This window comes from Ornithorhynchus anatinus, chromosome 14 (assembly GCF_004115215.2).
Source record: "Ornithorhynchus anatinus isolate Pmale09 chromosome 14, mOrnAna1.pri.v4, whole genome shotgun sequence".
Lineage (NCBI taxonomy): Eukaryota > Metazoa > Chordata > Mammalia > Monotremata > Ornithorhynchidae > Ornithorhynchus > Ornithorhynchus anatinus.
The window spans coordinates 48,576,761-48,601,651 of record NC_041741.1 but is presented as its reverse complement, the minus strand read 5'-3'; the positions used below and the strand labels follow the sequence as shown (position 1 = coordinate 48,601,651).

The 24,891-nt window shown below is 54.2% G+C and overlaps 1 protein-coding gene across 1 annotated transcript; it reads right to left on the bottom strand.

Moving 5' to 3' along the window:
- Positions 1 to 733: 733 nt before the first annotated feature.
- On the bottom strand, positions 734 to 23,513 carry LOC103167808 (putative interleukin-17 receptor E-like). Its single transcript, XM_039914045.1, has 11 exons — positions 23,102 to 23,513; positions 14,297 to 14,324; positions 12,391 to 12,606; positions 11,065 to 11,174; positions 10,688 to 10,802; positions 8,243 to 8,287; positions 7,053 to 7,192; positions 4,195 to 4,266; positions 2,949 to 3,003; positions 1,829 to 1,992; positions 734 to 1,205 (listed from the first exon to the last, which is right to left on the bottom strand). Exons 1-11 carry the CDS (start codon positions 23,201 to 23,203, stop codon positions 1,098 to 1,100), a joined length of 1,155 nt encoding a protein of 384 aa, XP_039769979.1. The 5' UTR covers positions 23,204 to 23,513; the 3' UTR covers positions 734 to 1,097.
- Between the last annotated feature and the right edge of the window lie 1,378 nt (positions 23,514 to 24,891).

The window sequence follows — 24,891 nt, the reverse complement described above, 5'->3', positions numbered from 1 at the left end:
CTTCCAGATAATCCAGATAATTCCACACCCACCAGGGAACAGTTGCCCCCGCCGACCAGTCCTCGTGAAAAATTACCTGACAGGGTGCTATGTTCAAACGGGCATCTCACCCAAGAGCCTTGATGGGTGGTGAACTGGAGAGAGACAGAGACAGAAAAACAGGGGCAGAGAATGACAGAAAGAAAGAGAGAGAGCACACAGCACAGAGAGAGAGCACGCGAGAGGAAGAGAGAGAGACAAAGAGACAGAGATGGAGACAGAGAGAGGCAAAGAAAGTGAGAGGCAAAGTCAGACAAGCTGAGACAGGCAGAGTTCACTCTGAAATCCTGGTCAGCTTCTGAGGAAACACCTCACCTCCTCTTCCCATCCCACTCAAGGAGATCCTAAATGAGTGAAGGTGAAGGGAAAAGGGGGAGGAGAGGGACCAAACACATTTATTGGGCACTTACTCAGTGCAGAGCACTGTACTGCTCACTTGGGAGAGTACAGGGGATAAGATATTTCTCTGAACCTTAATTCCCTCATCTGTAAAATGATGATTAAGATGGTGAGCCCCACGTGGGGCAACCTGTTTATCTTATATTTACCCCAGCGCCTTTTGGACATAGACAATCAGGAGGACTGATTCTCTGGAGAAGACACTAATGCTAGGAAAAGTCCAGGGAAAACGTGGAAGAGGCAGACCGTTGTAATTCCTAACGACGATAACGGAAGAACCGTTAGAAAGGCGGAGGATTATGGCAGAGGACAGGATGTTCTGAAGAAAATATAACCATGGAGTCTCTAGGAGTCGGAAACGACTCGACGGCGCTTAATAACCCCAGCGCTTAATACAGTGCTTGGCATATTGTAAGTGTTTAAGAAATACCATTAGGAAAAAAAAGGTAGAGGAGATGCCTACCCTGAAGAATTTTACAATCTAGTAATTCCAGTTTAGCTTCTGGGAATTCTCCCAAAGGCACCCTCTCCCATTCCAGATTCCATCTCCCACTCCAAGGATCCATTCCTCCCCTAAGGATCCATCCCCTCTCCCTCTTCCTTCCTGGGATAAGGAACAGGTTTCTCAGGGGAAGAAGAACGGGTCCCAAGGGGGAGAGTCATAGAAATAAGGCGGCAGGTTCAGAGTCAGCAGGCTGGCGTCGGGCAGAAGGTGCACTTACCTTGATGCAGAGGCGGGGGTGGGGGTCCACCCTGGAATAAGCCACCTGCCAAGGGCGGGGAGAGGCAGAGTCAGCTTGCAGCCCCCTCCCCACCTTCCCCGCCCCCCAATTTCTCCCCTCACCCCAAGTCCAGCGAGGACAGCGCAGAAGCACACAGTCAGGGAGCAGACTGGTCTTTTGGACTGGAGAGGATGGGCAAGGCCACAGTGGGACCCCGCCTCCCCCCAAACTTCCTCCTAGGCTTTCCATGTTCTGTGAGGGTATGTGTGTGCCAGCGACCCCCGAGAGGACACTAGCACACGCATAAGTGACTGAATGTGTCTTGTATATGTGTGTGTGTCTGCCCCTGGGTATGTGTGTGCACATATGTGTTGTCCTGTACATGTGGGTGCCTGTCTGAGAGTTTGTGCCAGTCTCTGTGGGTCCCTGGGTCTACATCTATGTTTTATGTGAATCTCTGTGGGTCTCTGTGTGCTGCTGCCTGGGGGTTGTGTGTGCGTTTGGATGTAAGCGTGGGTGTATCTGAGTTTGGGGCTATGATGGCCATTTTGGGGGGGAACAAGTGTTGACAGTTGTAGCCCCTAATTCCTCCCCCCCCAGATGGCCCTCGGCCTTCAGCTGCGGACCGGCGACGTGGCCGGAGCGTTGGCGGGAACGAAGCCGCTTACCTTCCCCTGGGTGGTCCGGGTCGTCTCGGGCAGCTCAGCGCACCGGTCCCCAGACTCCGACCCCTGGCACAGATGGATCCGGGCCTGGGTGGGGCAGGGCGGCTCCCACACCAACCCCTGGGTGAGGGGGTTGAACCAGACAGCATCCCACAGGGCGTCCGTCTCTAATAATAATGATTATTATTATGGTATTTGTTAAGCGCTTACTATGTGCCAGGCACCGTACTGAGCACTGGAGTGCCTACAAGCAAATTGGGTTGGACGCAGTCCCTGTCTCACGTGGGGCTCACAGTTTCGATCCTCATTTTACAGAGAGGGAACTGAGGTCCAGAGAAGTGAAGTGACTTGCGCAAGGTCACACAGCAGACAGGTGGCAGAGCCCGGATTAGAACCCAGGTCTTTCTGACTCCCAGGCCTGTGCTCTTACCCACTAGGCCATGCTGCTTCTCTAGTAAGCGCTTAACAAATACTACAATTACTATTATTGATGTTATTATTATTCCTTGTTCTGTGGTCAACGGTGTAATGAAACCCTCCCTGTTCCTGCATGCTACTCACAACCCAAATAAATGCCAGGGCCCAAAACGGCCAAATGGCCTCCACATGGGCTAACTGGAAGCATTGTGGGGGGATCAGTCCCCTGTGTACAGGCCCTAGCGGTGGGGGGTAGGGGGGCGGCCGGAGTGGAAGGGCAGATCTTTGGCTGGGGATTGGATCCCGGGGAGGAGCATATGGAGTGACCACCAGGGACTTGGATGGAGGGGTCCCGAGCATCCGTGCCAGATACCCAGGTGAGGGATTCCCGGCGTGAGGGCAGAACTGGTCCAGGACCCGTTGCCCCAGAGAGGCCGGAGCTCCGGGTGACCCTTAGCCAGGAACCACGGGCTTCTTGGCATCAGGAACACCGTACCCTCGGGCCCTTGAGGGGCTCCGGGGCAGGGGACGCCAGGGGAGCCAAGGGGCTGACCACGAGGGCGGCCCCTCCAGCGAACCCTCTCCGGGCCCGGGAACGTGGAGTCCAAAGAAGCGCAGCTGCTGTCGGCCCTGGGGAACGTGGAATGGCTAAAGCAGGGGGAAAAAGCAGCATGGGTTGGGGCCTACTGTCTGCCATTTCACTTGCCATTTTTGAAGGGACAGATTTGGAGTCTCCTCGCATCCAGAACTGCCGACCAGCCCTGCAAGACAGGTATATCGACAGGATCATCCCCCATACACCCTCACTCTCCCGGATGGGCGCGGTGCAAAATCAACACTAGGCAAACCTCTCCCTCAGACTCTCCAGAATCCCACCCGCTCCCAAATTGAAGCTGACTACCTTTTTTTAATGGTATTTGTTATTATTATTTTTTAATAATAATAATAATGATAATAATGATGGTATTTGTCAAGTGCTTACTATGTGCCAGGCACTGTACTAAGCTCTTGGGTAAATCCCAGCTAAACAGTGTGGACACAATCCATGTCCTACATGGAGCTCCTGTCTTAATCCCCATTTTACAGATGAGGTAACAGAGGTACAGAGAAGTCAAGTAATAATAATAATAATGATGGCATTTAAGCACTTACTATGTGCCAAGCACTGTTCCAAGCGCTGAGATAGATACAAGGTAATCAGGTTGTCCCATGTGGGGCTTACAGTCTTAATCCTCATTTTACAGATGAGGTAACTGAGGCACAGAGAAGTTAAGTGACTTGCCCCAAGTCACACACCTGATAAGTGACGGGGTCGGGATTAGAACCGACAACCCCTGACTCCCAAGCCCGTGCTCTTTCCACTAAGCCACACTGCTTCTCTAAGTGACTCGGCCAAGGTCACTCAGTCGACGAGTGGCGGAGCTGGGATCAGAAGCCAGGTCCTTCTGACCCCTAGGCCCGTGCTCTATCCACTAGGCCACACTGCTTCTCTTGGTTGTCGACAGAGAGCACTGTGCCTTCAGGTCTGGAGGTGTGCCCAGCCTCCCTCCATCAGCCCGTCTGCCCCTTGAGGGTAGGAACCATATGTTCTCTTCCTTTCTCTTCTTCCCGCAGCATAGGGATCAGGGTGTGTGTGTGTGTGTGTGTGGGGCCCGGGGGGGGGAGATCCCTGTAAATGTCAGGTCACATCATTGAGTTCCAGAGGACTCCCCACCCGGGATCCCCGGGAATTCGCCAGTAGGCCTACCGGGCTTACCGAGATGGGGCCAGTTTGCTGGGAATGGGCCCGCAATCCAGTCTCCCGGGAAATGGGGAGAGGGTCGGGGCTAGGGAATAGGGGGTGGAGGGTTGGGGGAGCCAGAGGGGCTAGGGAGCAGAGGGGAGAATGTCTGAGACCCCGGGGTGAGCAAGAAGGGACTGAGAAGGGGGTCCCGGGGAGCCGCTGGTTGTACCTCAATGCACAGGCACGGAAGCAGCCGGGTATAAGACAGCGAGACAGTCTTCTCCTTCTCCTTCCACCTAACCTGAAATCGAGGGAGGGGTTGGAAATCTCTCCCAAATTCTTCACACCCAACCCCCCGGGGCCCCCACCCAACACCACCTTTCCCGGGCTGGGCCAAGTGGAAGATTGTGGGAATTCTTAGAAAGAGTGCTTCAGGTTACACTAAACTCTACGATCCTCCACTTGCAGCGGTTAAACCCCAGATTTCCTCTCAGAACCTCTCCAGGCCAGGGGCTCCAGCAGAGGACACCCCCCAACACACACACACACACACACACACACACACACACACACACACACAACATGCACACCCTGCTCCCGCCCTAAGAAAACCTCTGTATGAAGCAGCTAGAAGGGCTGCCAGGGTGGGGACTTGCGGAGGGGAAGGAAAGCTTTTTTAATTATGTCTTTATATTGTCTTTTTTTGTCTCTTTGTTGTCTCTTTTGCCTAATGCTGTCTTAGTCTTTTTGTTTCGTATCTCCTGAAGGGTCTGTGGTCAGGCTCTTCCCTCTCACTTACATTTCTATACTGTGGGTCCCCTAAGGGACAGGGACCAGGTCTAATCGGCACTTAAGTACTCTTTCCAAGCACTCAATAAACATTAATCCTGCTACTAGCACTATCGACATTACGACTGTGATGTTATCATTATTATTACCACGGCTATCGTCACCAATAATATTACGATTACTGTTACCACTATTACTATTTCCGGTACTCTTAGTAGCAATTCTTATGGCATTTGTTAAGGGCTTACTATGTGCTGGGCACTGTACTAAGCGCCGGAGTGCTTACAAGCCAATAGGGCTGGACAGAGTCCCTGTCCCATGTGGGGCTCACAGTCTCAATCCCCATTTCACAGATGAGGCCCCTGAGGCCCGGAGAATAATAATAACGATAATTATGGCATTTGTTAAGCGCTTACTATGTGCCAAGCACTGATCTAAGCACTGGGGTAGATACAAGGCAGTTTGTCCCACTTGGGGCTCACGGTCTTAATCCCCATTTTACAGATGAGGTGACTGAAGCACAGAGAAGTGAAGTGATTTGCCCGGGGTCAAACAGCAGACAAGTGGCGGGAGCGGGGATTAGAACCCACGTCCTCTGGCTCCCAAACCCGTGCCAGGCACCGTACTAAGTGCTCGAGTGGTTACAAGCCGCTAACCTCCTCACTGTGTCTCGTTCTCGCCTGTCCTGCCATCCACCCCTGGCCCATGTCTCCCTCCTCACATCCGCCAAACTAGCTCTCTTTCCCCCTTCAGAGTCCCGCTGAAAGCTCACCTCCTCCAGGAGGCCTTCCCAGACTGAACCCCCCCTTTACCTCCGCTCCTCCTCCCCCCCAACGCCCCGACTCCCTCTTTCTGCTCTACCTCCTTCCCCCCCCGCAGCACTTGTGCATATTTGTACGTATTTATTATCCTGTTCATTTTATTAATGCAGTGATATATCTATAATTCTATTTAATCTATTTTGATGCTACTGATGCTTGTCTACTTGTTTTGTTTCGTTGTCTGCCTCCCCTTTCTAAGCTGTGAGCCCACTGTTGGGTAGGAATTGTCTCCATCTATTGCCGAGTTGTACTTTCCAAGCGCTTAGTCCAGTGCTCTGCACACAGTAAGCGCTCAAAAAATACAATTGAATGAATGAATACAAGCAAATAGGGTTGGACACGGTCCCTGTCCCATGTGGGGCTCGCAGTCTCGATCCCCATTTCACAGCTGATGACTTGGGCCTCACAGTCTTAATCCCCATTTTACAAATGAGATAACTGAGGCACAGAGAAGTGAAGTGACTTGCCCAAGATCAAACAGGAGACAAGCGGAGAAGCCGGAATTAGAACCCGCGACCTTCTGACTCTCAGGCCCATGCTCACTACTATTCATTTACCCAGTGTGGGGGCCAGCGGTACTCTTTGCTCTAAGGAGGATTGTCCTGGTTTAAGAAGTCGGGGAGGGGTTGAAGTAGAGTTTATGGGGGGAGGTTGTCTGATCACAGACTAGATCTGGGGGCTGTCCAGCCTTCCTGGGGAACTCTCTGGTGGTCGAAGGTCTGGAGTGAGCGAGGCTGGGAGTCCCAGACCAGCCAGCTCGGGGGCGGAGGCTCCTCCCCGACCACGTCTCTGCACTGGGAGGCGGAGGCATGGAAACCGGGCAGCATGGCCTAGTGGATAGAGCCCAAGCTTGGGAGTCAGAAGGCCATGGGTTCTAATCCTAGTTCCGCCACTTGTCTGCTGTCTGACCTCGGGCAACTCGCTTCACTTCTCTGGGTCTCAGTTCCCTCATCTGTAAAATGGGAATTAAGACAGTGAGCCCGGAGTGGGACAGGGACTAGGTTCAATCCAATTATTTTGTATTTACCCCAGAGCTTAGAACAATGCCTGGCACATATTAAGCGCTTAACAAATATCACAATTATCGGTATTATTATTATTAATAATAATAAACCCAGGAGGCTGGGGCAGAGGGAGGGGTGTGGCCCTCCCATCCCAGGGATCTCCCTGCACTTCCAGAAGGACTTCCCGGACACGGGGTGGAGCTCGCTCCATCCCTGCCTAGAGACGGAACCCCGCGGGTTGGGAAAAGGTCGGGAAGGAGGACTCCTAAAGGAAATCTGTCTACATCCTGGTTTTCCTCCATGCTGGGTCCCTCTCGGTGTCACTTGATTTCTCCATCTGGGACTATCGGGCTCCCTTAGCTCTCCGCCGAAGGGCTTCTGAGGGCCCAGGCTCTCTGAGGGAGGGGTTTTCTCCACCCCCTCCCCCCAAAATTGTCATGACCTGAGAGGCAGAGGGATGGTCAGCCACTCACCAGGGCGGGTCTCCCCTCTTCCTCGCAGGAGAAGCGCTTGCGGCAGAGGCGCACGTGATAGTCCAGGCCTTCGGGCAGCTGCGCCAGGCGCACCATGATGTTCCGGCCGACCCGGTCCACCTCCCACTCCAACTTGCCCACTGCGGAGAGACACGCGGGCCGGACCGGGTCGGACCGGGCCAGGGGTGGCCACTTCCGCGAGAAGACTCGGGGCTGGGCCGGGAGCCCACGTAGGCCATACTGGGCTGGGCCACGAGTGGACGAGGACCCAGGGCTTTGGTGTGACCCCCAAGCTCTGCTCGCCCGCCCTCCAACCTCCGACGTTCCTTAGCCCGGGCTCCAAGCTCGAGCCTGGGCCGGGGCGGCCGTTCTGAGAATTCAGGGGCCGGAGAGAGGGATGGGGCTGTGTCCCCTCCACCCCAGCGAAAAGCGCCCACAAAATCAGCTGGGCAGCACCAGGGGTTTGCCCTTGAAAGCTTCCTGGAGACTCCAGAATCCAGTTCGGTCACCCTCCCCAAACCTCCTTGGACATCCCGGGGACACACCAATCCACCCTGGCTTCGCCCCCGGGGCCTCAGAGATGCTCCTGAATGAAAACTAGCCTGGGGCCTCGGGAAGGGCGGCTACATGTCCAGGGACTGGTGGACTTGTCCAATCCCACGGATGTCTGAGCTGGGAGAAGCGGAGGTGGTGACTGACCGTGATTCCCCCCGACACCCTACGACCTCTTTACCCTCCATGGGCGTGAGTAAACCCCACCCCCGCTCCTCCCCTATCCCCAGTGGAGTGGAAATTTATCTCTAATTTATTTATTCATATTATTGTCTGTCTCCCCCTCTAGATTGTAATTATTATTATTGTTATAATTATCACTGTAGTATTTGTTAAGCACTCACTACGTGCTTAACTAAGCACTGCACTAAGCACTGGGGTGGACACTAGCAAATCGTGTTGGACACAATCCCTGTCCCACATGGGGCTCACAGTCTCAGTCCCCATTTTACAGGCGAGGGAACTGAGGCCCAGAGATGTGAAGTGACCTGCCCACGGTCACACAGCAGACAAAGTTGTGGGCAGGGAATGTGTCTGTTTATTGTTACATTGTACTCTCCCAAGCGCTCAGTGCAGTCCTTAGCACACAGTAAGTGCTCAATAACTACAACTGAATGAACGAATGAACGGAAGCTCACCAAAACACATAGGGATATTCTTCTCCAGATCTTCATTTTCACAGTCTGGAAATCAAGGAGAGGAGGGTGGATATTAATGACGACCCCCTCGAAGAGGCGCTTCTCCTAGTTAAAAGGCATCCGTGGTCATTCCCTCAGCCTGGTAGCCCCCACCCCCTGCCCTCCCCTCCTTCAAAATACCACAGAAAACCCACCTCCTCCTGGAAATCTTCCTGGTTTCATCCCACCTGTCCCTAGTTTCTCTGATCCCTTCAGCTCCCCTAATAATCGTGATGGTATTTGTTAAGCGCTTACTATGTTAAGGACTGTACTAATCGCTGGGGTAGATACAAGATCATCAGGTCCGGCCCAGGTCCAGTCCCACATGGGGCAGCAGGACAGGTATTTCATCTCCATTTTGTAGCTGAAGGATCTGAGGCCCAGAGTAAAGTGGCTTGCCCCCGGTCACACGGCAGGTAAATGTCAGAGGCGGGACCCAGGCCCTCTGACTCTCAGCTCGGTTTCTTTCTTATTCTAGGGACTGTTGGGGAGGGTGTGTGTGTGTGTGTGTGTGTGTGTGTGTGTGTGTGTGGGTGGGTGGGTGTGGGTGGGTGGGTGTGGGTGGGTGGGTGTGTGTATGGGTGGGGGGGGGGGGGGTGTGTGTTCAAAGCTGTCCATCCCCTTGCCCTCCTCCCACCTCACCTCCCTTCTCTCCTTCTCCATCCCAGTCCACACACTCCGCTCCTCTGCCGTCGCTCACCTCCTCACTGTCCCCCCATTCACGCCTTTCCCGCCGTCGACCCCTGGCCCACGTCCTACCTCTGGCCCGGAATGCCGGAATGTCCTCCCTCCTCACCTCCGCCAAACTAGCTCTCTTTCCCCCTTTGAAGACCTACTGAGAGCTCACCTCTTCCAGGAGACCTTCCCAGACTGAGCCCCCCCTTCTCCTCTGCTCCCCTCCCCATCGCCCCTACTCCCTCCCTCTGCTCTACCCCCTTCCCCTCCCCACAGCACTCGTGTATATTTGTAAATATTTATTTTTCTATTTATTTTATTAAAGATGTGTATATATCTATAATTCTATTTTTCTATTTTGATGCTACTGATGCCTGTCTACTTGTTTCATTTTGTTGTCTTTCTCCCTCTTCTAGACTGTGAGCCAGGTGTTGGGTAGGGATCGTCTCTATCTGTTGCCGAATTGTACTTTCCTAGCATTTAGTCCAGTGCTCTGCACACGGTAAGCACTCAGTAAATACGATCGAATGAATGAATGAATGGATGTGTGTCCTGTCTCCCCGTCTTGGACTGTAGTGTGTGCATGTGTGCGTATTTGCGAGTGCACAAGTGGTCGGTGGGGAAGAGGGGAACAATATTGATAATAATAATAATTGTGGTATTTGTTAAGTGCTTCCTGTGTGCCAGGCACCATCCTAAGCTTTGGGGTGGATATAAGCAAATCAGGTTGGACACAGTCCTTGGACAGTCCCCGTCCCACATGGGGCTCACAGTCTCGATCCCCATCTTACAGATGAGGTAACTGAGGCCCAGAGAAGTGACTTGCCCAAGTTGCTCCTCCAGTGCCAACTTTCTTACTGTGCTTCCATCTCGCCCATCTAGCTGCTGACCCCTAGTCCTCGTTCTGCTCTGGTCTGGAACGCCCTCCCTCCTCAAATCCGACGATTAGTCTCCGCCTCTTCAAAGCCTTATTGAAGGCCCATCTCCTCCAAGAGGCTTTCCCTGACTAAGCCCCCCTTTCCCTTCTACGTCATCCTGACTTGCTTCCTTTACTCATCCCTCCTTCCAGCACCACACCACTTACGTCCATAGCTGTCATATTTTGATTTGTTAAAACCCCCTCAGTCCCCCAGACTGAAAGTTCGTTGTGACCGGTGATTGTGTCTGTTTACCGTTGTATCTCTCCCAAGCGCTTAGTACAGTGCTCTGCACACGATAAACCCTGAATAAATACATTGAAGGAAAGAATGAATGGATGAATGAATGGAGAAACTGCCTGGGGTTCCGGCTGAGTAAAGGATAAAGGGGATAAAGGGGATCGCTCCTTATATCAGATGCCCCTGTGGGATATGGACTATGTCCTACCTGATTGCATCTACCACAGTGCTTAGTTCAGACTTCGCATTGAGTAGTGCTTAAATAGGTATTATTATTATTATTATTACTATTAGCCGGCCGGTCCGAGACTGGGGAGTGGGAAGGGGGGTTAGGGGTTTCGGGGCTACTTTCTCCATGGGGAGGTGAGAGGAGCCAGTCTTGTCTGAGGGTCCGGTATTGCCGGGATGGAATCAGTCCAGTCTTCAAGGGTGGTCCGCCTGCCTCCCACCGACCCCAAACCCAAGGAGCAAGTCCATCCTGGGCGCCTCCTCTCAGGGCTATGGAGGCCATCTTTGGGGATTCCATCCCCCACACCCGGGGGTCCCGCCCCCGACACGGGCGACCCAGGCCTACCGGGCAACTGGAGCAGCTGGGTCAGTTCGACACTGCAGAAGCTGGGGATGGTGGTCAGGGTCACGTGGAGCTGCTGACCCACCCCCGCGTCCAAGCAGGAGCTCTGCACCTGCAACTGCGGAGAGCCCGGGGCCCGTGAGTGCGTGGGGACGGACCTCCAACCCCCGCCCACCAGGCCGGAGAACGGGAGGACCAGAGGGGGGCAAAAGGGTCTCCCTTGCAGCCCGGCCTCCGCACCCAAACCCCGTGGGTCTCACCATTCTCCAAGCTCTGGGTGCCCCCGGGATGCCGAGCTGGGGTGGGACAGGGGAGGGGAGGCCCGGGGGACCCTCCCCCCACCCTCTTCCGCGACCTCGACGGAAGAAGGGGGAGCTTACGTTCCTGCCGTCCAGGCGCCGGCCCAGGCCCCGGGGGAACCAGATGCTCACACAGTCGGAGTGCTGCGTGTCCAGCGCCAGGGCGCAAACTTCCACACCTTGGACGAGCTCTGAGGCACAGCGGAGAAGCAGCCTGGGGAGTCCGCCGAGTCCACCGGCAGCTCGCCCTTTCCTGACCTCCCGGCCTCCTCCCAGCCTCCTCCCAGCCCAGCCACCTGGAACCGCCTCCCTACCCCCGTGCACTCCACCCCCTTTTTATGGTATTTGTTAACCTCTTTCGACTGGCCGAGCACTGGGGTAGTCACAAGCCATTCAAATTGGACCTGACGTCCCACATGGAGCTCCCAGTCTTCATCCCCACTTTTTTACGGCCAAAGCCCAGAGAAGGGAAGTGACTTGCCCACGGTCACAGAGCAGTCGAGTGTCAGAGGTGGCATTAGCAGCCAGATCCTCTGACTCCCAGCCCTGTGCTCTAGCCACTGGACCACGCGGTTTCCCTGCCGTTCCAAGCCATCACCTCCAGGAAGCCCTCCTCGATTCTTCCCACCCGCTCTCCACCCATCCACCCTGCACATGACCCTCTATTCCCACTTCCCCCTCTCCTGGGGTCACCGGGTCTGTCCATAAAAATAATAAGAATTATGGTATTTGTTTAGTGCTTACTATGTGCCAAGCACTGTTAATAATAATAATAATACTAATAATAACGTTGGTATTTGTTAAGTGCTTACTATGTGCCGAGCACTGTTCTAAGCTCTGGGGTAGATACAAGGTCATCAGGTTGTCCCACGTAAGGATCACAGTCTTAATATCCATTTTACAGACGAGGGAACTGAGGCACGGAGAAGTGAAGTGGCTTGCCCAAGGTCATACAGCAGGCGAGTGGTGGAGTCGGCATTAGAACCCACATCCTCTGACTCCCAAGCCCGGGCCTCTTTCCACTAAGTCATGATGTTTCCCCCGTCAGGGACGTGGGGACCGTGTGTCTGTTCCATCTCCTTTGTATGGCCCAGTGGCTACAGCCCGGGCCTGGGAGTCAGAAGGTCTGGGGTTCTAATCCCATCTCCACCACTTGTCTGTTGTATGGCCTTGGGCAAGTCGCTTTACTTCTCTTGCCTCAGTTAAGTCACTTTACTTCTCTTGCCTCAGTTATCTCATCTGTAGAACGGGGACCGAGACGGTGAGCCCCACGTGGGACAGGGACTTTGTCCAATCTGATTTGCTTGTGTCCACCCCAGTGCTTATTACAGTGCCTGGCACATAGTAAGCGCTTAACCAATACCATCATCATCATCATTATTATTATTATAGCCCAGGGCTCCCAGCCATGGTCAAAGATGCTCCCCGAAGCCCTCCCCAGAGTCCCCAGGGAGCCCCGGGGCCTTCTCCTACCCGTCAGGGTGATGTTGGCTCGGACCCTGAGGTGCAGGGAGCAGGCTCCGCCCGGGGGGCACCTCAGCACCGGAACCCCCACCAGACTCTTCAGCAGGGCCAGCGGGAAGGAGGCGGGGGGCTCCCTGCAGAAGCTGTTGGCAATGTCGGCTGGGGGAGGGAGGAAAGAGAGATAGGCAGGGGGTGACAGCAACCTCCCCCACAGCAGGTTTGGGTCCTTCCGGGAAGGGCCCTGATGCCTCCATCCGCCCCGGCACGGCCCCGGAGACAGAACCGAGCCCGGGCTAGGTCCCTCCGCCGGCCGGAGCCAGTGGCCCACCCACTCCCACCTGCATCACCCTGATTTGTTCCCTTTATTCATCCCCCTCCCAGCCCCACGCACTTATGTCCATAATCTGTCATTTAGTGATTTCTATTAATGACCGTCTCCCCCTCTAGATACAACAGAGTTGGTAGGCACGTCGTTCCCTGCCCACAAAGAGTTTAAGGACTAGAGGGGGAGACGGGCATTCATTCATTCATTCATTCAATAGTATTTATTGAGCGCTTACTATGTGCAGAGCACTGTACTAAGCGCTTGGGATGAACAAGTCGGCAACAGATAGAGACGGTCCCTGCCGTTTGACGGGCTTACAGTCTAATCGGGGGAGACGGACAGACAAGAACAATGGCACTAAACAGCGTCAAGGGGAAGAACATCTCGTAAAAACCGATGGCAACTAAATAGAATCAAGGCGATGTACAATTCATTAACAAAATAAATAGGGTAACGAAAATATATATAGTTGAGCGGACGGGTACAGTGCTGTGGGGATGGGAAGGGAGAGGTGGAGGAGCAGAGGGAAAAGGGGAAAATGAGGCTTTAGCTGCGGAGAGGTAAAGGGGGGATGGCAGAGGGAGTAGAGGGGGAAGAGGAGCTCAGTCTGGGAAGGCCTCTTGGAGGAGGTGATTTTTAAGTAAGGTTTTGAAGAGGGAAAGAGAATCAGTTTGGCGGAGGTGAGGAGGGAGGGCGTTCCGGGACCGCGGGAGGACGTGACCCGGGGGGTCGACGGCGGGATGGGCGAGACCGAGGGACGGCGAGGAGGCGGGCGGCAGAGAAGCGGAGCGTGCGGGGTGGGCGGTAGAAAGAGAGAAGGGAGGAGAGGTAGGAAGGGGCAAGGTGATGGAGAGCCTCGAAGCCTAGAGTGAGGAGTTTTTGTTTGAAGCGGAGGTCGATAGGCAACCACTGGAGTTGTTTAAGAAGGGGAGTGACATGCCCAGATCGTTTCTGCAGGAAGATGAGCCGGGCAGCGGAGTGAAGAATAGACCGGAGCGGGGCGAGAGAGGAGGAAGGGAGGTCAGAGAGAAGGCTGACACAGTAGTCTAGCCGGGATATAACAAGAGCCCGTAATAGTAAGGTAGCCGTTTGGGTGGAGAGGAAAGGGCGGATCTTGGCGATATTGTAGAGGTGAAACCGGCAGGTCTTGGTAACGGTTAGGATGTGTGGGGTGAACGAGAGGGACGAGTCAAGGCATTAAGATATACAAATAATTTATAATACGTAATATATAGCTATGGAATCCCCCTTCTCCCATTGACCAACCCCTCTGGGCCCCGATCCTCTCCTTGGGTCAGGTACCTCAATAAACCCCAAAGAGTCCCTCTCCACCTTCCCCGTCCCCTCTGATCCTAGGCCGGAGGGGTCATCTGGTCTGTCTCCCTGCCTCAGGGAGGGTGGGCTGGAGATTTTTCTCTGAGGTTTTCCCGGCGACCTCCGGTTTGAGTGGGCGCCGTTAGCTTAGAGTGAAAATCCCGGCAGATTTAAGCTCAAGGGAAGGAGCCGGTGAAGATGGGCACTTACTGGTAGGGGCGCTCCTGCAGGAAACTCCCTGGAAAAAGGGGGAAAATACAAGGGTTAGATGCACTTCTGCAGGCCCCCCCCCCCAAACTGGGGGGTTCCCCAAGTGCTCAGGACAGTGTTTCTCTGGCAGAGGGCACCCTGGGCAGCGCTCTGCCCGCAGGAGGCATCCTGGACAGCGCTGTGCCCGCAGGTGGAGTCCTGGAGAGCACTCTGATCACAGGGGCCGTGGGCTCTGGGCGGGCATGCGGCCGACAGGTGGGAGCAGGAGGAACGGGGTGGGCCCTGGTGGGCAAACTCACGGAAGGGAGAATCATGAGTCGGGGGGGTTGGATGGTCCATGCTGGGTCACCGGGGGAGAATCGAGGATGGGGAGGGGAGAATCAGGGGGATTGGATGGTCCGTGCTGAGTCACCGGGGGACGGTCCGAGATGGAGAGGGGAGAGTCGGGGGTGTTGGATGATTCGTGCTGGGTCACCGAGGGAGAGTCAGGGATGGAGAGAGAAGAGTTAAGGGTATTGGGTGGTCTGTATGGGGTCACTGGGGGAGAGCCAGGGATGGAAAGAGGAGAGTTGGAGGCGTGGGAGGGTCCATCCCTCACCGTGAAGAGGGCTGTCCAAGATGGCAACCAGTACACGGTTCCTTCAGCTGGCGTCTCAGGCCGGATGGACCGTGAGGCCGACCAGGGCTCCTCCCTCAGGATGTCCCAACTCAGAGCCAGGAAATGGAGGGGATGCAGTTGGGGGGAAACAAAGGGAGCAAAGGGGAAAGACCAAAGAGAAATCTGCTAATTCGTCCTATAAACTCGATGCCAATTGGACGAACTCTCTCTTGGGAGTCAGATCCCTTGCTGCAGAGAGCTACGTTCCAGCGGGGACGGGCACCCCGCCTCCTGCAGGCCGGCAACCGGTTACCAGGGACCTAGGGCGTCAGGGAAAGGGGAGAGTTCCCTGGACTCTCTGTTCTTTGTAAGTTCAGCGTGGCAGGGAATTCCCAAGCGGGCTTTGCACTTCCTCTTCCCTCTCCCGGCCCGCCATGTGCCCTGTCCTGCCCCTCCAGCCCTGGATCAGACCCAGCCGTTGCTGAAAAGAGAAACAGCGTGTGACGAAAACACGTTTCACAACCCTCGGCCTGGGCCTCCGGACAGAAAGTCCCCAGGCTCTGGAAACGCTCTCCGAAGGCAGCCTGTGGGGCCCTCGAGGGGGGTCATCCGGGGCAGTCCCCTGCCTCTGAGCAGGGGACTGTGTGTTCTGTGTTTACAAATTTCCAGAAGATTGTGTCCTGTGGTTAGGGGTGTTGGGGGCTGCAGGGGCTATAGAGATTTCAAAGGTATGACCCTTCGCTCACCTGGCTGGGGGTTTAACTCCTCTCTCTGCCCCCCAAGGCTATCAATTTTCCAAGTGAAGTAGGACTGGCATTCCTGCGGTGCAGAGGCAAGGCGACTTGGGAGGGGAGGAATGGGGAGTGGGGTGTCCTGTCACAGCCCCCAGCCGGGCGGGTACCGGGACACAGCATAGAACCGGTCCCAGAGGGGTGACAGAGAGAGCATACGAAAGGTTCACAGATAAATTGTATTTATGGAGCACTCACTATGTGCAGAGCACTGTACTAAATGCTTGGGAGACTACAATAACTGTTTAACGATAGACAGATCTCCTGCCCACAACGAACTTGCATTCTAGAGAGGGAGACAGGCATGAATAGAAAGAAAGAAACGACAGATATGGACATGTGCTGTGGGGTCGGGAGGGGGATGAATAAAGGGAGCGTGTCGGGGCGACGCGGAAGGGAGTGGGAGAAGAGGAAAGGAGGGCGCAGTCAGGGAAGGCCTCTTGGAGGAGATGGGCCTTCAGTAAAAGCTTTGAATGGAGGGAGAGTCGGATACGAGGAACAGGGGTGGCGTTCCTGGCCAGAGGGGACCAGGCCTCCCCCGGCTCCCCTCCAATGGGCCTAATTTCACGGCCCACCCCCCACCCGAATCCACCTTTCCCCCACCCGAATCCACCTTTTCCCTAGTCCACACCAAGCCCAGGAACTTAGTCGTGGCCTCCACAGGCCAGGGCCAAGGGGAGGCATTCGGTGGTCCTTTCCCATCCACCCCCGACCCCACTCCGACCCCAGCAAACCTGGTCCGAGGCGGTCGGGAAGGGAACGAGCTCCCTACTGGACCTGACCGCCCTGCTTTCCCGCAAACAGAAGGCAGGGCGGCACCGCCACTATCTCGTTCCAGTGGGCGGCCACTCACTCCATCCCATCCGTCCACTGCGGGTAGTGCGGCAACCGTCCCAAGTATCTAACGACCGAATGCCGGGCACCGAACGCCGCCCCCTCTCCCCGGCCCGAGCCGGCCCGGCCCCCCGCGGCTCTGAATCGTGGGGGTCGCCAGGGCCACGCTGGTCCGGGCTGTGGTCTGAGAGGCCCAGTTGGCCCCGAACCTCTCCCGGGAGATCCCCGCTATTCCCTGGGCTGCGGGGCCGCAGGGGGAATTTGTGCTGTTGGAATTGAGGCCTGGCTGGGCGCTCCTAGATTCCCCAGAGTCAGGAACGTGGTGCCGGGAACCACCGCTCCCCGATAGCCCGGGCGGCTCCCCCAAATGACAATGGGAGCCCCATCCCCAACTCAGACCGGGTCCAAACTGACTAGCTTGTATCTACCCCAGAATTTAGCAGCATGATGTAGTGGATAGAGCCCGGGCCTGGGAGTGTGTTCTGATCCCGGCTCCACCACTTATCTGCTGTGTGACCTTGGGCAAGTCACTTCACTCCTCTGGGCCTCAGTTACCTCATCTGTAAAATGGGGATTGAGACTGGGAGCCCCACGTGGGACAGAGACTGTGTCCGACCCGAGTTGCTCGTATCTACCCCAGCTTTTAGTACAGTGCCTGGCATGTGGTAAGCACTTAACAAATACCTCAATTATCAGTTATTTATTTTGCGTAGTTAGCATTTAACTAGTGCCATCATTATTTATTGAACTTGCATTAAGCAGGAAGCTCCCACAGTATAACAGGAGGACAGCCCCCCCACCCACCCCCTCCGACCACCACTAGTATCCACTCCAGCGCTTAGTACAGTGCTTGCCTCATAGTAAGCATGTAACAAATAGCATAATTATCATTAGTAGTAGTAGTAGTAGTACAGTGCTCTAAACACAGTAAGTGCTCAGTAAATACAATTGAATGAAAGAATGAATTATAATTTTATGCCCATTTTCCCAATGAGGGAACTGAGGCCCTGAGAGGTTAAGAGACTTGACTAAGATCATACAAAATATGGGAAGGAGCATGGCCTAGTGGCAAGAGTATGGGTTTGGGAGTCAGAGGTCATGGGTTCTAATTCCGGCTCCCCCACTTGTCTTGCTGGGCGATACTGGGCAAGTCATTTAACTTGTCTGTGCCTCAGTTATGTCATCTGTAAAATGGAGATTAAGAATGTGAGCCTCATGTGGGACAGGGACTGTGTCCAACCTGATTACCTTGTACCTACCCCAGCGCTTAGAACAGTGCTTGGCATTTAAGGTTTAACAAATAGAAGCAGCGGGGCTCAGTGGAAAGAGCCCAGCTTGGGAGTCAGAGGTCATGGGTTCTAATCCCGGCTCCACCACTTGCCGGTTGTGTGACTTTGGGCAAGTCACTTCACTTCTCTGTGCCTCTGTTACCTCCTCTGTAAAATGGGGATTAAGACTGTGAGCCCCATGTGGGACAACCTGATCACCTTGAAAACCCCCAGCGCTTAGAACAGTGCTTGGCACATAGTAAGCTCTTAACAAATACCATGAGTATTACTATTATTAAAGTAAGTGCCTAATAAATGCCATATATTAAAAAAACTCCTTGAAAGCAAGGACCTGATCTCTTACTCAGTATTACTCTCCCAAGCGCTTAGTACAGTGCTCTGCCCTTACTAAGCGCTCAATAAATACAGCTGGTTGATGGATTGCAGTGAGCCGGTGCAGTGCACTGGTGCAGTGCGCTGCAGCGTCCCTCTGTTGCCCCCGTGTGGTCGGTCCGAGAGGCCGCGGATGTTCAAGGCGCTCAGGGTCCGCCTTTCCACATCCTCAGGTAATGATGATGATAATAATAATAGTAATAATAATGGTGATGATGATAATAATAATAATGATGGTATTTGTTAAGCGCTTACTATGTGCAAAGCACTGCTCTAAGCACTGGGGGGTTACAAGGTGATCAGGTGGTCCCCCGTGGGGCTCCCAGTCTTCATCCTCATTTTACAGATGAGGGAACTGAGGCCCAGAGAAGTGAAGTGACTTGGCCAAAGTCATCCAGTTGACAAGCGGCGGAGTCGGGATTAGAACCCACGACCTCGGCCTCCCAAGCCCGGGCTCTTTGCACTGAGCCATGGTATTTGTTAAGCGCTTATTACGTGCCAAGCACTGTTCTAAGCGCTGGGGTAGATACACGGTAACCAGGTTGTCGCACGTGGGGCTCACAATCTTAATCCCCATTTTCCCGATGAGGTCACTGAGGCACAGAGAAGTGAAGTGGCTTGCCCAAGGTCACACAGCAAACAAGTGGCGGAGGCGAGATTAGAACCCAAGCCCAGGCTCTTGCCACTAAAGTCACGCTGCTTCTGGTGACACTTCAGAGACCTGATCTTCTAACTGCTTTTCATCCTAAATTATTCTCAATCGATCTAATCCCGGCTCCGCCACTTGTCCGCTGTGGGACCTTGGTCAAGCCACTTCACTTCTCTGGGCCTCAGTTCCCTCATCTGGAAAATGGGGATGTAGACTGTGAGCCCCACGTGGGACAACCTGATTACCCTGTATCTACCCCAGCGCTTAGAACAGTGCTTGGCACATAGTAAGCGCTTAACAAATACCATCATTATTATTATTATTACCTCAGAGCTTAGAACAGTGCTTGCCACATAGTAAGCGCTTCGAAAATATCATAGTTATTATTATTTTCCCAGCTCTTAGAACAATGCTTGGCACATAGTAAGCGCTTAAAAAATATCATCGTTATTATTTTCCCAGCGCTTAGAACAATGTTAGGCACATAGTAAGCGCTCAACAAATGCCATCATTATTATTCGTGGCTTAATGGAAAGAGCCCGGGCTTGGGAGTCAGAGGTCGTGGGTTCTAACTCCAACTCTGCCACTTGTCAGCTGTTTGACTTTGGGCAAGTCACTTACCTTTTCTGTGCTTCGGTTCCCTCATCTGTAAAATGGGGATGAAGACTGAGCCCCGAGTGGGACAACCTGATGACCTTGTATCTACCCCAGCGCTTAAAACAGTGCTTGGCACAAAGTAAGCGCTTAACAAATACCGTTATTATTATGATGATGATGATAGCCACTTCGATCCAGCGCCATCACCTTGGGGAGTCCCGAAAGTCTGGGATGAGGGAGGTGACAAGCATCTCTATAATAAAAACATTAGTCATCGAGGTATTTGTTCAGCGCTTACTATGCGAAGCGCTGGGGTAGATACAAAGACAAACAGATCAGACACAGTCCCTGTCGTAAACAGAGCTGCCAGTCTAAGGGAGAGGGAGATCTGGGTTCTAATCCCGGCTCTGCCACTTGTCTGCTGTGTGACCTCGGGTAAGCCCCTTCACTTCTCTGGGCCTCGGTTACCTCATCTGTAAAATGGGGATTAAGACTGTGAGGGACGGTGTCCAACCCAATTACCTCGTATCTACCCCAGCGCTTAGAACAGCATCTGGTCCATAGAAGCGCTTAATAAATGCCATAAAAATCAACCGGTATTTTAATCCCCATTTTACCGATGAGGAAACCGAGGCACAGAGATGTCAAGCAGCGTGCCGAAGATCACACAGCGGGCCAGTGGCGCAGTCGGGATTAGAACGCACGTCTCGGGGGGGGCGGTTCGCCCTTCCATTTACGATCCATCCCATCCCACCTCCCCACGAAAATAGGGCAAAAACCACACGGGCGAGGAGAACGCCTCTTCTTGGTCGGTTTGCGCCTCCAAATCTTCCAACGAAGAGGCGACTTGGACGCAGGTCTGTTATACTGTTCTGCTGTCCTCTCCCCAGCGCTCAGTGCAGTGCTCTGCACACAGAAAGCGCTCACTAAGTACTACTGAGGTAATGACCTCAGGGCGAGAGAAATAATAATAATAATGGCATGTGTTAAGAGCTTACTATGAGCCAGGCACTGTTCTAAACGCTGGGGTAGATACTAGGCGATCGAGTTGTCCCACGTGGGGCTCACAGTCTTAGTCCCCATTTTACAGATGAGGGAATTGAGGCAGAGAGAAGTGAAGCGACTTACCCAAGGTCACACAGCAGACAAGTGGAGGATCGGGGATTAGAACCCATGCCCGCTGACTCTCAAGCCACGCTCTTTCCACTAAGCCAAGCTGCTTCCCTAATAATAACACTGATATTTTTTAAGCGCTTACTGTGAGCCGGGCACTGTACTAAGCGCTGGGGCGGAAAGAATCAAATGGAGCTGGACACAGACCCCGGCCCCCGTGGGGTTCACGGTCTCGATCCCCATTTTACGGACGAGGGAACTGAGGCCCAGAGAGAAAGCGGCGCCGTGTCCCGATTGCGCTTCCGTGGATTCTCACCCAGGACCGGGCGACCTCCCGGCTCCATCTAGGGCCCCCCAGGCAGGCTCTCTCCCGGGGCCGACCGTTTCAGGGACCCCTGGCCCACGTCCTGCCTCCCCCTCCTCAACTCCGGCCAAACCATCACTCTTCCCCCCTTCAAAGCCCTACTGAGAGCTCACCTCCTCCACGAGGCCTTCCCTGCAAAGCCCCCGGGCTTGGGAGTCAGAGGTCATGGGTTCGAATCCCCGCTCTGCCACTTGTCAGCTGGGTGACTGTGGGCGAGTCACTTCACTTCTCTGGGCCTCAGTGACCTCATCTGTAAAATGGGGATTAAGATTGTGAGCCCCAAGTGGGACGACCCGATGACCCTGTATCTCCCCCAGCGCTTAGAACGGTGCTCTGCACATAGTAAGCGCTTAACAAATACCAACATTATTATTATTGTCAGCTGTGTGACCTTGGGCAAGTCACTTCTGTACCTCAAGTTAACTCAGCGTGGCTCACTGGAAAGAGCACGGGCTTTGGAGTCAGAGGTCATGGGTTCGAACCCCGGCTCTGCCGCTTGTCAGCTGTGTGACCTTGGGCAAGTCACTTAGCTTCTCAGTGCCTCAGTTACCTCATCTGTAAAACGGGGATGAAGAGTGTGAGCCCCACATGGGACAACCCGATTCCCCTGTGTCTACCCCAGCGCTTAGAACAGTGCTCGGCACATAGTAAGTGCTTCACAGATACCAACATTATTATTATTATCATCTGGAAAATGGGGATGCAGACTGTGAGCCCCACTTGGGACAACCTGATTACCTTGTATCCACTTCAGTGCTTAGAACAGTGCTTGGCACATACTAAATGCTTAACAAATGCCAACAATGCAGAGAAGCAGCGTGGCTCAGTGGAAAGAGCCCGGGCTTGGGAGTCAGAGGTCGTGGGTTCTAATCCCGGCTCTGCCACTCGTCTGCTGTGTGACCGTGGGCGTGTCACTTCACTTCTCTGTGCCTCAGTTCCCTCATCTGTAAAATGGGGATGAAGACTGTGAGCCTCACGTGGGACAACTTGATCGCCTTGTACCTACTCCATCGTTTAGAACAGTGCGTGGCACCTAGTGAGCGCTTAACAAATATCATAATTTATTATTATTATTATTATTCCCAGGCTAAGCCCCGCTTTTCCTCCACTCCCCCTCCCTTCCGCATCACCTCGACTAGTTCCCTTTGCTCTTCCTCCCCCTCCCCCCACAGCGCTTATGTAAATATAGATAGATATATATACATCTCTATACATCTACATATAGACATATATATGTATCTATATATGTATATATATACACATCTATATACATATACAGATATACAGCTATAATTCCATTTATTTATATCGACGGCTGTTTATTTGTTTTGATGTCTGTCTCCCCGCTTCTAGACTGTGAGCCCAGCGTGGGCAGGGATTGTCTCTATCAGTCGCTGAATTGTGCTTTCCAAGCGCTCAGTACAGCGCTCCGCACACAGCAAGCGCTCAGATATACGCCTTTACACGAATGAATGAGTGGAGAAGCAGCGTGGCTCAGTGGCAAGAGCCCGGGCTCGGCAGCCAGAGGAAGTGGGTTCTAATCCCGCCTCCGCCGCTTGTCTGCCGTGTGACGTTGGGCGAGTCACTTCGCTTCTCTGGGCCTCAGTTCCCTCAGCTGGAGAATGGGGATGAAGACTGTGAGCCCCACGGGGGACAACCCGATCACCTGTGCTTGGCACCTAGTAGCGCTTAACCCATGCCATCATTCTTCTTCTTCTTCTTGTATCTACCCCAGCGCTTAGAACAGCGCTTGGCACCTAGTAAGCGCTTAGCTGCTGGGGAAGCAGCGTGGCTCAGTGCAAAGAGCCCGGGCTTTGGAGTCAGAGGTCATGGGTTCGAATCCCGGCTCGGCCACTTGTCAGCTGCGTGACTTTGGGCAAGTCACGACTTCTCGGTGCCTCAGTGACCTCATCTGGAAAAGGGGGATGAAGACTGGGAGCCCCACGTGGGACGACCCGATTCCCCTGTGTCTCCCCCAGCGCTAGAACAGCGGTCGGCACGTCGTAAGCGCTTAACAGATACCAACATCATCGTTATTATTATTATTATAATGGGGATTAACCGCGAGCCTCACGTGGGGACCACCCGATGACCCCGGATCTCCCCCAGCGCTCAGAACAGCGCTCCGCACGTCGTAAGCGCTTAACGGACACCAACCTTATTATCGTTAACAGCTACTGTTATTATTCAGAACTCACCTCGGAGCAGCGGGCGGAGCATTCTTCCACCTTGGGGATCCCCCGCCCCTCGACGGGACCCCAAATCAGGACGAAGAGGAGGAGAGCTCCCGCCTCCAGCATCTCGGTGGGGGCCCTGAGCCGTAGGTTGCGCCCCCCACTTCGGAGAGAGCCTTTCTCCCTCGACTGAGCCCCTCCGCTCCCGAGCCCAAACTTTAAACAGCGGAGAGCGGCCAGGGCCCTCCCCCACCACCCAGAGAAACTCCTCCTCCCGCTCCCTCCGGGAGCATCCCATCCAGTGTGCCCAGCCTGATTCGAATAACGATCACGACGCCGGTATCTGTTGGGCGCTCGCTACGTGCCAGGCGCTGTTCTGAGCGCTGGGGGAGATACAGGCTCATCAGGGTGTCCCCTCCCGAGGCGCTCACAGCCTTCAATCCCATTTTCCAGATGAGGGAACTGGGGGACAGAGGAGGGAAGCCACCGGCCCGGAGTCACCCGGCTGACAAGTGGCAGGGGCCGGGATTGGAACCCACGACTTCTGACTTTCCGCTGAGCCACGCTGCCTGTCGATCTCGGAGGCTTGCATTTCGGCCGTACTTCGTGAGCGCCTACTGTGTGCGGAGCACTGGGCCGAGCGTTTGGAAGGCACGATGGGGCAACGGATAGAGACCATCCCTGCCCGCCAACGGGCTCACGGTCTAGAAGGGGGAAGACGGACAACCAGACAAATAGAGGGGCATCAAGAGCGTCTCATAGATGGATACCCATCGTGGATAAAATAAATGGAATAATAAATCTGTACCAATACACTCCAGTGCCGCAGGGAGGGGAAGGGGGTAGGGCAGAGGGAGGGAGTCGGGGCGATTCATTCATTCACTGAATAGTATTTATTGAGCGCTTGCTATGTGCAGAGCACCGGACTGAGCGCTTGGAATGGACAAATGGGTAACGGCTAGAGACGGTCCCCGCCCTCTGACGGGCTGACGGGCTAATCGGGGGAATGGGGAGGGGAGGAGGAGGAGGAGGAGGAGGAGCGGAGAAAAAAGGGGGCTCAGTTTGGGAAGGCCTCCTGGAGGAATACCCCGCGCAATGCCGAACTGTCCATTCCTAGTAGGCGCTCAGTAAATACTACTGAATGAACGAATGCACCTCGGGAAAAGTAGCCCGCCCAACGTACCCCGCGGAAGCGCCCAAGAGAAGTAGCCTGGCCTCGTGGCCAGAGCCCGGGCTTGGGAGTCAGAGGACGTGGGTTCTAATCCCGCCTCCGCCACTTGCGTGCTGCCCGATCTTGGGCAAGTCACTTTACTGCTCTGGGCCTCAGTTCCCTCATCTGCAAAATGGGGACTAAGACTGGGAGCCCCACGTGGGACAACCTTGGATAACTTTGTACCCCAGCGCTCAGAACGGTGTTTGGCGCGTAGTAAGAGCTTAACGGATGCCATAAGAAGAATAATAATAATAATGGTTTTTGGTTAAGCGCTGACCTTGTGCCGGGCACTGTACTCAGCCCTGGAAATGGTAAACGCCCCCACGCAATGTACTCGCGCAGCGTTACCCTGCGCGGCGTACCCCACACGGTGCGTTCCACGATGTACCATGAGCAAATAATAATAATAGTAATAATGGCATTTGTTAAACGCTCACTACGTGCCAAGCACTGTTCTAAGCGCTGGGGAAGATACGAAGTAATCAGGTCGTCCCACGTGGGGCTCACGGTCCCGATCCCCGTTTTACAGATGAGGGAACTGAGGCACCGAGAAGTGAAGTGACTTGCCCAAAGTCACACAGCTGACAAGTGGAGAAGTCGG

Bases quoted from the DNA above. Each gene is read 5' to 3' on its own strand.
- LOC103167808 (XM_039914045.1), bottom strand. From the start codon at position 23,203: ATGCTGGAGGCGGGAGCTCTCCTCCTCTTCGTCCTGATTTGGGGTCCC. The intron at 7,193-8,242 runs GTGAGCTTCCGT...GTCTCTCCGCAG, and splicing joins GAATATCCCTATGTGTTTTG to TGGGCAAGTTGGAGTGGGAG. The intron at 1,993-2,948 runs GCAAGTGAAATG...CATTATTATTAG, and splicing joins AATCTGTCCCTTCAAAAATG to AGACGGACGCCCTGTGGGAT.